This window comes from Hemiscyllium ocellatum, chromosome 6 (assembly GCF_020745735.1).
Source record: "Hemiscyllium ocellatum isolate sHemOce1 chromosome 6, sHemOce1.pat.X.cur, whole genome shotgun sequence".
NCBI lineage: Eukaryota > Metazoa > Chordata > Chondrichthyes > Orectolobiformes > Hemiscylliidae > Hemiscyllium > Hemiscyllium ocellatum.
In genome coordinates this window covers 17,733,669-17,749,347 of record NC_083406.1, presented here as the reverse complement: position 1 = coordinate 17,749,347, position 15,679 = coordinate 17,733,669, and the positions used below count along the sequence as shown (strand labels likewise).

The 15,679-nt window shown below is 41.3% G+C and overlaps 1 protein-coding gene across 3 annotated transcripts in view; it reads right to left on the bottom strand.

Annotated features, from left to right (window-relative positions):
* The window catches only part of nalcn (sodium leak channel, non-selective), a 296,823-nt gene that overhangs the window by 182,358 nt on the left and 98,786 nt on the right, over positions 1-15,679 (bottom strand). For all 3 annotated transcript variants that reach the window (XM_060826499.1, XM_060826500.1, XM_060826501.1), the window contains 3 exons: positions 9,694-9,861; positions 7,305-7,496; positions 3,653-3,790 (listed from right to left, as the gene is read on the bottom strand). In XM_060826499.1, the coding sequence (XP_060682482.1) occupies positions 3,653-3,790; positions 7,305-7,496; positions 9,694-9,861 (498 nt within the window). The remainder of the gene's footprint in view (positions 1-3,652; positions 3,791-7,304; positions 7,497-9,693; positions 9,862-15,679) is intronic.

The following is a 15,679-nucleotide window of genomic DNA, read 5'->3' as shown; positions in this document are numbered from 1 at the left end:
GAAGCCGCAAGGTGCTTCTCATGAAGGTTACCAGATGAGATTTGAGATGGTCAGCAAACTGGTTCACAGATAGGTAACAGAGACCTTTTTACTGAATGACAGGCAGTGACTAGTAGGACACTTGTGTGTATTCACAATATATGCTAATGATTTAGATATTGGAACTAAATGTAATGTCTCAAAGTCTTCAGAATACACAAAGCTGGGGGAACGGTGAGCTGTGAGGAGAAGCAAAGATGTTGTAGTGTGATTAGGACAGGCTGAATGAGTGGGCAAATGCATGGCAGATGCAGTATAATGTGGATCAATGTGAGGTTATCCACTTAGGTTGCAAAAATGAGAGGCAGATTATTATTTGAATGGCTGTAAATTGAAATATTCATTGAGGCCTGGTGTTCTTGTGCACCAGTCGCTGAAAGTAAGCATGCAGGTGCAGCAGGCAGTAAAGAAGGAAAATGGTATATTGGCCTTCATAGTGAGAGGATTCGAGTACAGGAACAAGGATATTTTTCTGCAGTCATACAAGGCATTGGTGAGACCACACCTGTGCTGTTTTGGTCTCCTTATCTGGTGTCTTATTTGGTCTCCAGAGGATGTTCTTGCTACAGAGAGAGAGAGTGCAGTGAAGGTTTACTGAATTGATTTCTGGGATGGCAGGACGGATGCATGAGGAGAGGTTGGGTCAGTTAGGATTGTATTCACCGGACTTTAGAAGAATGATGGGGAGCTCATAGAAACCTATACATTTCTACCAGGTCTAGACAGGTTAGATGCAGGAAGGATGTTACTGATGGTGGGGAAGTCTGGAACCAGGGGTCACAGTTTCAGAATAACAAGTGAAAACCTTTTAGGACTGAGATGAGGAGAAATTGCTTCACCCAGAGAGTGGTGAGCCTGTGGAATTTCCTACAACAGAAAATAGTTGAGGCCAAAATATTATTTGTTTTCAAGAAGGAGCTTGATATAGCTCTTGTGACTAAATGGATCAAGGGATATGGAGAAGGGTGGGATTAGGATATTGAGCTCAATGATCAGCCATGATCATATTGAATGATGGAGCAGGCTCGAGGGATGGAATGGTCTACTCCTGCTCCTATCTTGTATGTTTGTGGTCTCAGTAATGATGACCATTATTTAGCTACCAGATTGTTGTAAAATCCCACCTGGTTCCTTTCCATTAAAGGAAATCTGTGACCCTTATTGAGTCCAGCCCAAATATTATTACAGACCTATAGCAATGTGGTTGACTAGGTTTGAGTTATAAAGAAAGGCTGGATAGGCTGGGACTTTTATCACTGGAGCACAGGAGGTTGACAGGTGATCTGACAGAAGTTTATAAAATAATGAGGTATAGATAGAGGGTAATGATAATTGTCTTTTCCCAAGCATGGGGGATTTCAAGACTAGGGGGCACATTTTTAAGGTGAGAGGAGAGAGATTTAAAAAAGACATAAGAGACAGATTTTTTACACTGAGGGTTGTTCATGTGTGGAATGAACTTCCTAAGAAAGTGGTGGATGCAGGTACAATTACAATGTTTAAACAACACTTGGATAGATACATTAACAGGAAAGGTTTGGAGGGATATGGACCAGGAGCAGGCAGGTGAGACTAGTTTAGTTTGGGATTGGTTGGACCAAAAGGTCTATTTATGTGCTGTATGACTTTTAACTGCTCACGGAAAATGTTCTCAACTGTGTCAAACTGTTCCAGATAAGTTCCACCATATGAGCTGCAGTGGCTAAAGGCAGCTTATTACCATCTTGTTAGGATGTTAAGGATTGGCAATAAATACTGGTCTAGCCAGTGATGATTTTTAAAAAAAGTATTTGCAAAGATCTTTGGGATGAGCAGAGATTGTATATGCTGTTACAGAAATGGAAATCTTTACTTTTTTCTCTTCTTCTTGCCCCCTCTCTGTTCCCAGAAAGACAAATTCTTTGTTCTCTCTCTACAAATGCTGCCTGATCTGCTGAGTATTTCCAGCATAGCCTGTTTTTTTAAATTTAAAGCAGGTATTAGCAGGGTTGCCTAGAAGCCATATTTCAGTTTAGAATTAGTATAGCTACTTGCCTATTTGAGGAGTGTTTCCAGATAGAATTTTGATTTGATCTCAAAATACTTGGCACGGGGCTTCTAATTATGGCCACAGGTGCTGAGCTGTTTTTATGAAAATTATTTTTGGAAAGCAAATTAGTATCATGGGAAGGAGGCAGGAAAAGATCGAGTAATTCTTAACTTTGCATTCTCCAGACTTGAGAACTTGTTTTGTCTTTAAGACTTTGTCAGGAACGTTGCCTCAAAGGTGCAAGATTTTGTTTCTCTTTTATTATTGTTTAAATAATCACGGAATTTATCAGTTGATTTCTTGTGGGAATTTTCACAAGGAACAATTAAAAAAACACACTCACTACATTTCTTTGTGATTTAACAAAAAATCAGAAATGGGATATTAATTGCAGCATCTTATTTTCCCAGCAATTGACTTTTGTAATTGAGGAGCAGCTCCGAAATTACAGGATGGGTTTTGCAGAAAATGTCTACTGGCTGAATTTTGGATGACAGCAGTGACAGCTGAGGTTCTGTGGGTAGCATTCTTGCCTCAGTGTGAAAACGTTATACTGTATATTGAAGTCCCACTTCAGGGCTTGGGCCCGCAGTCTAGACTACCTCTTCAGAAAAAATGCTGCACTGCCAGAGATGTGTAAGTTCTGAAGAAGGGTCACTGGACCCAAGACTCTGCTATCTTTCCATAGATGCTGCCAGACCTGCTGAGTTTCTCCGGCAATTCTGTTTCAGTTTCAGCTTTAAAATGAGTCATTTAACCAAGGCTCTCTCAGATAGATGTAGAAGAATCAACCTTCTCCATTCTAAAGAATTACGACACACACTCAAGTCGAAAACTTGTGAAACTTGACAGGGTTCAGAAAAGATTTACAAGGATGTTGCCAGGATTGGAGGATTTGAGCTCTCGGGAAAGGTTGAATAGGCTGGCCCTGTTATCCCTGGAGCATTAAAGGCTGAGGGGTGACCTTACAGAGGTTTATAAAATTATGAGGGGCATGAATAGGATAAATAGACAAAGTCTCTTCCCTGGGTTGGGGGAGTCCAGAACTAGTGAGAGGGGAAAGATATGAGAGAGACCTGAGGGGCACCTTTTTCACACAGAGGGTGGTACGTGTATGGAATGAGCTGCCTCATGAAGTGGTGGAGGCTGGTACAATTGCAACATTTAAAAGACATCTAGATGGGTGTATGAATAGAAAGGATTTGGAGGGATATGGGCTGGGAGGTTGAGTTGGGATATCTGGTCAGCATGGACGAGTTGGACCGAAGGGTCTATTTCCATGCTGTACATCTCTATGACTTTATGATTCTATGACTAAGGTTAATCCCTTGAACAGCATCAAAACATGGTTACTTGGTCATTACCGCTTTACCAATTTTCAGAAGTCTGCTGTGACCATTTTGTCTACCACTTTTCCCAAGTTACAACAGTCAGCCACACTTCAAAGTACCCAGCCCTGGATGTAAAGCAACTTGGGATGACCAGAGTTCGCAAAAGACAATACAGAAATGCAAATCCTTTCTGAAGAGGAAATTAAGGTAAATTTTACACACAAATTAAGAATTGTAACATGGGTAAACCTACCAATGTTGCAAATAGGTGGTACAAGATGAAATAAATGGCGACTACTGGTGCCCATACATGTCCTACGGCGATCAAAGTTTGATCCATTACGTCAACCCATCCTTCCTGTGTAATAATCTGGAACATGGACATAAAAGCCTGGAGAAAATGAAGCAAAAATTATAAACATTATTCAAGCATCATCTATCGGTCTCTCTAATTTTCTCGCACAGTCTTGAATGGAAGAGAATTGCTGTAATTACTAAGAACACTGGGTAATCTTCTGTCAGATTTAACTCCAAGACACGTTTGGGCAATTTGGATTCTCTCACAGCAGGCTGCGGCAAAGCACAGCAATTTCTTCTAATCACTCTTAAAATGTTACCTATTCTTAGCCAGCATTTGAAAGCTTTCTGTTTCAGTGAAGTGGAAGTGACTAAATCCATCTGTGCAGCGAGACGGAATTCTGTTCAGTTCTGCTCTCCGTTTTATAGAGGATGATGAGACACTCAAGAAGTTGCAAAGAAAAATTGCAACAATGATGGCAGGACTGAGAGCTTAAAACTAAAAATTAAAACAAGTTGGGGCTCTTGCTTCAGAAAAGACATAGAAAATAAGTTTCCACCGAAGAAGGAATCTAAAACTAAAGCAATCAGTATAGGATAACCGTTAATAAAATGAATGCAGGTATCACAAGAAAGTTCTAACAGACAGTAAAAGGCAGAGAAATGACTGGTACTGGTCCAAACAATTCCTTTGCTCTTAAAAATGGACCTCCGGTCCAGACCAGCACTGGTCATTTCCAAGTGTTATTAGAAATGCAGATTGGTGAGAAAACTGAACTAACTACCACTACCATGATCTAAGAGGCAACTTTTTCGCACAGCGAGGGGTGTGTATATGGAACAAGCTGCCAGGGGAAGTGGTGGAGGCTGGTACAATTATATTTAAAAGCATATGCATTTAAGAGGAAGCAGGATAGTCATGAGATGAAAGGAAATAAGTTACAATGAGGGGATGGGATGAAGGTGGGCAGGAGGAAAGCTCACATGGACAGACAGGGAATAATTGGGTTGAATGGTCTGTTCCAATGATGTACATTTTATGTGATTCTATGTAATTTCCTGCAATGAGGGCTGAATAATTCAACTTGAAATATTTACATGAACATATGATCTGGAAAACCTGGGCCTACACTTTACTTAGACATAGTCCTTCAAGGCTAGTCGAACTGTTATGACAGATTCCACTAGTCTAAAGTAAGACCATATGAAATAGAAATGGAATTACGCTGTTCGGCTCCTCCATCCTGCTCTGTTCACTCAATAGGATCATGGCTGATCCGACATTCCTCACATTGACTTTCCTGGTTTCCCGGTTCGCTCCATTCCTCTACTCATCAAGAATCTATATCCCTCAGCCTTAAATATACAAGGACACTGTCCCCACAGCTCTCCGTGGCAAGGCGTTGCAAAGACTCACAACCCTCAGAGAAGAGTTTCCTCTTCAACTCAGTCTTAAATTGGCACCCCTTTATTCTGAGACTATGCTCTCTGGTCCTAAACTTTCCCCCGACTCTAGGTTATAGTCTAACAGGTTTATTTGAAATCGCAAGCTTTCAGAGTATAGCCCCTTCATCAGGTGAAGCTTGTGATTTCCAATAAACTTGTTGATCTATAACCCCGGGTGTCATGTGATGTCTAACTTTGTCCATCCCAGTCCAATATCGGTTCCCCCTTATCATGGCTAAAATTTCCCATGAGGGAAACACCCTCTCAGCATTTATTCAAGTCTCTTAAGAATCCTATATATCTCAATGGGATCACCTATCATTCTTCTGAGCTCCAGCGAGTAGAGTCCTAACCTGTTAAGCCTTTGCTCATTAGGCAATGCTTTCGAACCATCCCTCATCCTCGTGAGCTTTCTCAGAACTGCCTCCAACGAAATATCTTTCCTTAAATAAGGGACCTAAACTGCTGATAGTACTCCAGATGTAATCTCACCAGCACATTGTAAGTTGCAGTAAGACTTCCCTACTCTTATACTCCAATGGTACAAATTTTCCATTCAACCAACATCACAAATGCAGAAGATTTAGTCAGTACTATATTGCCATCTGTGGGAGCTTAGTAGGCAAATGCTGGCTTCTACATTTATGTACAACACAAATGACATTTCAAGACAACCTCATTAATTATAAAGTGCTTAATGATGTCCTGACATGATGAAAGGTGCTATGTAAATGCAACTGTTCACTCCTCAAGGAAAAGGTACCAATACAGAATAGATATGTGCACCTATCTTTCATACTCTGGTACATAGCTGTCAGGAACACTTGTTAATTTGGTCTTCATCCAGACATGATTGCAACTTCCAAGAATAATCAACAAAATGTTGGATAAATTGAAATAGTTACTGCAAATGCCAGAAACACACAAAGCTCAGGCAGCATGTGAAGAAAGTTAGAAGCTAAAAACTGTATGTAAAAAAAGTCTTTAATCTCACATTCAACCCCTCTCAGATGTAGTCTAAAAGGCTGAGTGCCCCTCACATTTCATTGTTTTTTTTATTCAAGTTCCTTACATTTAGTTGGGAGTGTCTTGGTCATATGGAAATTATTTTAAAATTCAAGAGAGAAATTAAGAAAAGTTTTGAAGAAGATTATCTCAGAGTACAATGGGACCTTGACCAGATGGACCAATGGACCAAAGAGTGGCAGATGGAGTTTAATTTAGATAAACATGAGGTAAGGTAAGTCAGGATAGGACATATTCAGTTAATGGTAGGACTCTGTGGAACAAAGAGACCTAGGGGTGCAGATGCATAGTTCCTTGAAAGTGGAGTCGCAGGGGCAAGATGGTCAAGATGATTTTTGGCACACTGGCCTTCATTGGTCAGTGCACTGAGCATAGGAGTTGGGATGTCATGTTGCACCTGTACAGGACATCGGTTAGGCCACTTTTGGAATACTGCGTTCAATTCTGGTCTCCCTGCTACAGGAAAGATGTTGTTAAACTTGAAAAGGTTCAGAAAAGAATTATAAGCATGTTGCTGGGACTGGAGGGTTTAAGCTTTAAGGAGAGGCTGAATAGGTTGGGGCTTTTTACACCTGGAGGGGTGATGTCAAAGAGACTTATAAAATCATCAGGGACATGAATAGGTAAATAACCAAGTTCTTTTTCCCAGGATAGGGGAGTCCAAAACTAGAAAGCATAGGTTTAAGGTGAGAGAAGAAAGATATAATGGGGACCAAAGGAGTAACATTTTCACGCAGAGGATGGTGTGTGGATGGAATGAGCTGCCAGAGGAGGTAATGGAGGCTGGTACAATTACAACATTAGAAAGGCATCCGGATGGGCAAGTGAATAGGTGCTGGCAAATGGGACTCGATCAGTTTAGGATATCTGCTCAGCATGAATCATTTGGACTGAAGCACCTATTTCCATCTATAACTCTAACTCTATGAATCTGCAGAGTGATACCAGTGTGGAAAGACTTCGCCCACAACAAGTATTCAATGCTGGGTCAATGAATAATTTAAATCTAAGATTGGTAGCTTCTTACTGAACAGGAGGCAGGATGGGTAAACTGTGTTTTCTCATCTGAGAAGACACACCATAAAGTTGGATCTTGTGCTTGCTGAACAAGGAGAAGAATTTATATTGTTCCTCACCCTGGGAAATGTTGTAAATCTGTCGAGTTCCTCCACAAAACAGAACATCTGAAGGCTAATGGAAGACATCACAATCAAAAGACTGGCTGTGAAGACCACCAAACTGCCAAGCTTTTTTCCAGGCCCAAATATTTTGTAGACAAAGTCTTCCAGTGCTGGTGAGATTTTAATCAGTCTGACAACCCTCAGCACCTAAATGAAAAATTAAATGATTACATTTTAACATAAACTAAAGTCTCAATTACTTTAAAATATTAAAACAATGGTCAAATAAGCCTCAAAATAACAGATAATCAAAATATTAAATGTTTATTGATATGGTCATAACAACCTATAATAATGTGATTAAGTAATGATGTATTTTAAATACTACTAATTCAGTTAGAAAATGCATTCAACATTTAAACTCACTCTATGGGAAATCCTATTATAAAGTTGCATTCTTTCACAGAATCCTTCAGCACAAGTCACCATTTGGTCTATTGTGGTTATACTGGTATTTTAAAGAATTATCCAATTTATCTCTTTCCTTACTTTGTCCCCACAGCTGTGCAAATTTCCTTTCTAAACATTTATCAGATTTTACTTTCAAAAATTATTATTGAATTTGCTTCCATCATTTCAGGTAGCATTTTCTGGATCACAGAAAATCATTTGCTGCACAAAACAAAAATCATTCCCCCTCTTTCCTTGCTTACTATTCACCTGAAACCTGTGTCCTTTGGTAACCGATGCTCCTGCCAATGGACAGGGTTTCTCCTTATATACTCCATCAAAACTCTTCATAATTTTGAACATTTTAGGGCTGCATGGGGGCTCAGTGGTTAGTGTTTTTGCCTCAAAATGCCAGGGATCTAGACGCGATTCTAATCTCAGATACAGAGGAACCTCGATTATCCGAAGGAAATGGGTGGGTAGTATTTCGTTCGGTTAAGTGAATTCCAGATAATCAAATGCTGGATAACACAGTTTAGCCGTGGGTGCATGGGTTTCCTCTGGGTGCTCTGGTTTCCTCCCACAGTCCAATGATGTGCAGGTTCGGTAGATTTGCCACACCAAATTGCCACTAGTGTTCAGGGATGTGCAGGCTAGGTAGTTTAGCAATACTAAACATGAGGTTACAGAGATTGAGGGGATGTGGATCTAGGTGAGATGTGGATTTGGGGGTTGGTTCAAACTCGATGGGTCAAATGGCCTCCATCTCACTGTAGGGATTCTATAAACCATCTGCTGTAAAAAGAAAAATCCCAAATTCTCTTGGTTTTTCACGTAATTGAAGTCCCTTATCTCTGGTCCTGTTCTAGTAAATCATCTCTGCTCTCTCTCAAAGATCTGTATATAGCCTTATGGTGTCACTCTTGTCTTATTTCATGCTGTACGGATCTTAAATGGGCTCTGTCCATGTGGCTGTGCTCTAATAATCCGAGATTGTATACATCACACCATTTCATTTGTTCTTGATAGCTCACTCAGAAGGATGCTGCCCAGGGATGGCGATCAGGAGCACCATCTGCCTGCCCTCTATCCATCTACCAACTGCTGAGAAACTTCCACCTTCAAAAACACCATCTCCAAATCAAATTATCGCATACAATGAGAGATTGCAGTACACTAGATAAATACACATCATCTTCTCCAGTTGAGATTTCTACTGTTCAGAAATACCAATGGTCCAGAAAATCTTGAAGTAGACCCTTGACGTAATCATTATTATTTTAGGACTGTACTTTGGGAACAGAAACAATGAAGATACAATGTTTTGAGGTGTAAATGCTTATTTTTGGTTGTGTCATTGTAGTGGTTGGAATAAGGGCTAGGTAGATCTCATTGAGTAGGATATCCTTGATTGTGGCTGTTAACCTGGGGCCAATCAGGAAGTCCTGGCTGAAAGATATGAAAAGGAGTGTCACACCTGCACACACACACCATGGGTGCTGGGGATAAAAATAATAAGCACTACCGCAGTTAGGCGGTAGTGTGGGGGTTAATAAGAAAAAAAAAGAAGAAAAAAAATGAAAAGGAGTGTCAGGCAGTCTGCTCATTCTAGGGACTGGCTCTGAGCTGGCTGGTCAGAGTCCATGTACTATGTACATGTAAATAAAGGATGACATGGTGATAAGATATGGCCTCTATGCAATTATTTCAGCCTTATATTTTTATCAATGTTTATTTATGTAGCAGGCAAATATTCATATCAACTGTTTGGTGCTTTCCACTTTATGCATGTGTAGGTAGGCATTCTAATGTCACTCAATGATTCATAAACAACCTAGTCCCAAGCACAACAGACAGGAGAGGTTACTGTGGATCGTACTGCATTGGCTTTCTCCAGCTCGCACTACATTGAGACATCTCTTTAATTCAAGTACACAATGATTCGTTAGGTTACCTGAAAGTATGTAAACTGCGAGTGGTAGAGGTCTGGATAAATGTGCAGAGTTGTCCCCACCACCAGCAGTAGTTCAAACTTGTGAAGGGAGGAACTAATGTAACCAGTGAATCCCAAGCACCAGATTTTCACAAGAGCCTCCAGGTCAAACAAGATTGTGAAAGCAACCTAGAAGGTAATTTAATAAATAAACATCAAAACATGCTTCTAAATATTAATCATAATGAACTGATTTTCTATAAAAAAGTGCATGCCTCTCACAAATTCAGATTCAGAAATATCAGACAAAATTTTAAGGGGAAAGTTTGTTGCATAAACTAAGAATTACTCTTTAACAGTAACTGCCATTGACTGTTAACAAGTGTATCTATTTCAACATGTGAAGGCCGCGTTTCTATCATTATGTTTTTGTAAAATTCATTCACACGCTGTGAGTGTTGCAAGCTAGGTCAGCATTTAGTGAACTGAATATAGTAGTTGGCCTTGAGAAGGTGTTGGTGAGCTGCCTTCTCATAATGCTGCAATCCATTCAGCGTTAGGGGACTCACAACGCTGTAAAGTAGGGAGAGCCAGGCTTCTGACCCAGTGCCACTCAAAGACTGACAATATAATTAAAAGACAGGATGGTGACTGCCTTGGAAGGCATTTGCTCCCTTGACCTTGGTAGCAATTGTAGGTCTGGAAGGTGCCATTAGAAATCCTGGTGAATTTCTGCTCTGTATCTTGTGCATCATGAACTGGCTTTGGGAAATCAGGAGGTGATGCAGGATTCCTAGTCTCTGTCCTGCTTTTATGGGACAGTATTTACGTAGCTATGTTTGTGTAGTATTTGCACATATTTGTTTCTGGTCAATGGTAACCACCAAGATAAAGACAGTGTGGATTCAACAGCAGTAATGCCACGGAATGCCAGTCCCTTGTTGGGAGACGGCATGTATGTGGCATGAATGTCACTTGTAACTTGTCAGCTCAACTTGGATACTGTCCTGGACCTGTTGTACTTGGACATGCATCACTTTAATAGCTGAGGAATTGCCAATTATACTGAACATGGTGTAATCATTGGCTAGAATCTCCACTTGAGGCTTTTTAATGGAGGGAAGGGCATTGATGAAGCAGCTGGAGACAGTTCAGTGGAGACCACGCTGAGAGACTCCTGCAGTGAAGCCCTGGAGCAGAAATGAGTGATCAACAACCACAATCTTTTTTTTGCCAACTTGCAGAACATTTCCTCTCACCTTCCTGACCCTCCACTGATTAGTTTTGTTCGGGCTCCTTGATGCCACATTCAGTCAAATGCAATCTTGATGTTGAGGCCAGTTACTTTTACCCCACCAACGCACTTCAGCTCTTTTGTCCACGCTTAGATCAAGGCTATACTGAGGTCAGGAGTCGGGTGGTCCCAGTGAAACCCAGAATGGATGTCAGTAGGCAGGTTAATGCTGAGGAGGTACTGGTTAGTGGCACTGTTGATGACAACTTCCATCACTTTACTAATGATCGAGAGTGGACTGACGGGGTGCTAACTGGATGGAATGCATTTGTCCTGCCTTTCATATAACAGGACAGAGTTGGGCCATTTTCCACATCATTGGTTAGCTGCCAGTGTTGTAGCTATACTGGAATAGCTTGGCTAGGGCAGCGGTAAGCTCTGGAGCCCAAGTCTTCAGTACCATTATTGGACTGTTGACAGGGCCCACAGAATTGCAGCATCCAGTGGCTCCAACCATTTCTTGATGTCACCTGGAGTGAACTGAATTGGCTGAAGACAGGTACCTGTGATGCTGGGACTCACTGGAGAAGGCTGACATGGATCATCCATTTGGCATTCTGGCTGAAGAATGTTGCAAATGCTTCAGCCTTACCTTTTGCACAGATGTGACAGGCTTCCCTATTATTGAAGATGGGGATATTTATGCAGCCTCATCCTCTACTGAGTCGCTTAATTGGCCACCACCATTCAGGACAGCATGTGGCAGGATTGCGGAGCTTAGATCTGGAATCACTTACCCCTGGCTATCACTGCTGTGGATATTGTTTGGCAGGTAGTCCCCCTTTTGTAGCTTCGCTAGGTTGACACCTTATGTTTAGGTGTGCCTGCTGCTGCTCCTGACAATGGCCTCCTGCACTCTCCATTGAACCCAGGGCAGATCCCCAGTTTGATGGTATTGGTAAAATGGGGGATACATGGGTCATGAGACTGCAGACTGTCAGAAATACAATTCTATTGCTGCTGATGCCTCACGGCTGCCCAGTCTTGAATTGCTGGATCTGTTTGAAATCTATCTCACTAAGCATGGTAATAGTGTTACACAAAACAACTCAACGTGAAGGGACGTTTTATATTCAGAAGGACTGTGTGGTGGCTATTCCTACTGATGCTATTCGAGTTCTGTAATAGTATGGGTCGTGGGAATGTGCTGGTGTAGAGCGATTGATGAGATCAAAAAGCCCACACAGGCACAATGGACCAAATGATTAGATTCTATTCTAAAAATGGATAGAATGTTGCTATCAGAATAAGTGCCTTACATGATCAATTAATAAACCACTATTCAAAGAGAATAAGGAGGAATAAATGGCCAATTTCATCTCATATTTAGAATAACAGAAATCCCATTAAAACTCAAACTACTTACTTTTTTTTTTAAAAAGGTGTTTGCAACCCTGCTTCTTTTTATGCCTGGCAGTGACATGCTGCAGTCCATCCTTAAATTAGGCAACTCTCGCTTATTAAGATGATTTATTTGGAACGAGCAACAATCAGATATTCCAAATGTTGCACATAGTCATTATCCAGAAAAGCTTTGAAACTGTGTTTGTTTCATTTGCAATTTAAATGTGCATCCCAAAAAAATGTTTTCTCTAGGCAGAATAACTCTACCACCCTCGCATTCCAAATCTTCCAGATTGTACTGACAGGATTAAATTACATCATCTAACTGAGGAATCAGACAGTAAATTACTCACCTCTCAATATTCCACTGAACCTGTTGTCTGAGTATATTTTGATAACTAAATCATTACATGATGGATGCAGCTTCAGTAGAATTAGTTTCTAAATCAAGATCATGGAATGCTCTCTACTTGCACGGATGAGTTTAGATCAGAGTGGTGCTGGAAAAGCACAGCAGGTCAGGCAGCATTTGAGGTGCAGGAAAATTGATGTCGATTTTCCTGCTCTTCGGATGCTGCCTGACCTGCTGTGCTTTTCCAGCACCACCCTGATCTAAACTCTGGTTTCCAGCATCTGCAGTCTGCACTTTTGTCTTGCACAGATGAGTGCAATTCCAGCAACATCCAAGGCCATTCAACACCATCCGGGACAAAGCTTTGACTGGCACCCTTGCAACACCATTTACATCCTCAGCTATTAGCACATATTAAGCAAATTGTTTACGACTACCAAGCTTCTTCTACAGTATTTCTCAGCCCAACAACCTCTAACACCTTGAAGGGCAAGCGATGCACCCAACTTCACTTACTCCAGTTTCCCTCCAAGATACACCAAACTGACACAGGTACACCCACAGTGAGGGTCACAGCATGCAATAGCTCACAGTGGCAGGTCATTAACATCTTCTCAAGAGCAATTAGCATTGGACAAGAACCAAAACGAGAAAAAAAGCTTGCATTTCTGTAGCACATGTCACAGCCATTTTTAAAAGGCACTCTCTGATGTAAGGCAACATGATAGCCAATTTGTGCACAGTGACCTCCCACAAGCAGCAAGGAGATCGTGATATGGAGCAAAACATAAACATTGGCCAAGACTCTGGTGAGAACCCTCTTGCTTTTCTTCAAAATAGAATCTGTTACATCTATCCAAGAGGCAAGGCAGGCCTCAGTTTAATATTTTATCCAAAAGATGGTACCTGTGAGAATGTAGCACATTCTCAATACTGCACGGCACTAGAATGTCAACCTGGATATTGTGGTCAAGTCTATAGAGAATCCACAGCCTTTAGATTCAAAGATAGAAGTGCTATTCAGTGAGCCATAGCTTACAATATACACATCCCTTACCAATGGCACCCTCAGTTCACAAATGAACAATTAAAACTTAAAAAGATTTGTTAATTGTATATGTTTGAAGGTAAATCCACATTTGATACATGGGAGGTTTTAAGAGAGGTTGATTAGAGTGTAGGACAGGCATGTCCCCGTGAAAATGAGCAATAGAAATGGCAAGGTTAGGGAACCATGGATGACAAGTAAAATTGAGAGACAAGCCAAGAGGAAGAAGGCGACCGAAATCAGGTGAAGCTTTGAAAGAATATCAGAAAAGTAGGACCAACCTGAAACAAAGAATTAAGAGGGCTAAGAAGGGTCTTGGAATACCTTTAGCAAACAGGGTTAAAGAAAATCCCAAAATCTTTTATTCGTGTATAAGGAGAAAGAGGGTAACTAGAGAAAGGGTTTGCCCACTCAAGGACACAAGATGAAAGTTATGCGTGGAGTCAGAGAAAATGGTTGAGATTCTTAATGAGTACTTTGAATTGGTATTCACTGAGGAAACAGACATGACGGATACTGGGGTTAGAGATAGATGTTTGATTACTCTAGGTCAAGTAGGCATAAGGAGGGAGGAAGTGTTGGGTACTCTAATAGGCATTAAGATGGGACCTATCCCAGGTTGCTGAAGGAAGTGGGAGAGGAAATACCTGGGATCTTAACAGATATCTTTGCAGCATCCTTGAACAAGGGTGAGGTCCCAGAGGACTGGTAATTGCTAATGTTGTCCCCTTGTTGAAGAAGCGTAGCAAGGATAATCCAGGTGATTTTGGACTGGCGAGCCTGATGTCAGTGGTAGGGAAACTGCTGGAGAAGATACTGAGGGATAGGATCTATTTACATTTGGAAAGAAATGTGCCTATCAGTGATAGGCAGCATGGTTTTGTGCAGGAAAGATCATGTCTTATCAACTTAATAGAATTCTTTGAGGAAGTAACAAAGTTGATTGACGAGGGAAGGTGTGCGGATGTCATATACATGGACTTCAGTAAGGTGTTCGATAAGGTTCTCCATGGTAGGCTGAGGGAGAAAGTGAAGTTGCATGGGGTCCAGGGTGTACAAGCTAGATGGAGAGAAAACTGGCTGGGCAGCAGGAGGCGGAGAGTGGTAGTGGAACAGTCATGTTAGGAATCCATGTTAGGACCACTGTTGTTCGGTCCTACTTTACTGATATCCTTCCAAAGCTTCATCTGTTTTCAGTCATCTAGACCTTATGAATGCTTCCTTTTTCCTCTTTGCTAGTCTCAAATTTCCCCTGACCATTATGATATACATAAATGATCTGGAGGAAGGTATTGATGGTCTGATTTGCAAGTTTGCAGATAACACTACGATTGGTAGAGTAGCAGATAGTGAAGGGGACTGTCAGAAGATGCCAGATAGTGAAGGGGACAGCAGAATATAGATAGATTGGAGAGTCGGGCGGAGAAATGGCAGATGTAGTTCTATCCGGGCAAACGTGAGATGATGCATTTTGGAAGATTCAATTCAAGAATGGACTATATGTTAAATGGAAAAGCCCTGGAGAAAGTTGATATGCAGAGAGATCTGGGTGTTCAGGTTCATTGTACCCTGAAGGTGGAAATGCAGGTCGATAGAGTGGTCAAGACGGCATACTCATTGCTTTCCTTCATCAGACGGGGTACTGAATACAAGAGCACGCAGGTCATATTACAGTTGTATCGGACTTTAGTTTGGCCACATTTGGAATACTGTGTACAGTTCTGGTCGTCACATTACCAAAAAGACGTGGATGCTTTGGAGAGGGTGCAAAGGAAGTTCACCAGGATGTTGCTTGGTATGGAGGGTGCTAGCCATGAGGGGAGGTTGACTAGATTAGGATTATTTTCATTAGAAAGACAGAGGTTGAGGGGGGACCTAATTGAGGTCTACAAAATCATGAGAGGAATAGATAGGATGGATAGCAAGAAGCTTTTTCCCAGAGTGGGGGACCCAATTACCAGGGATCATG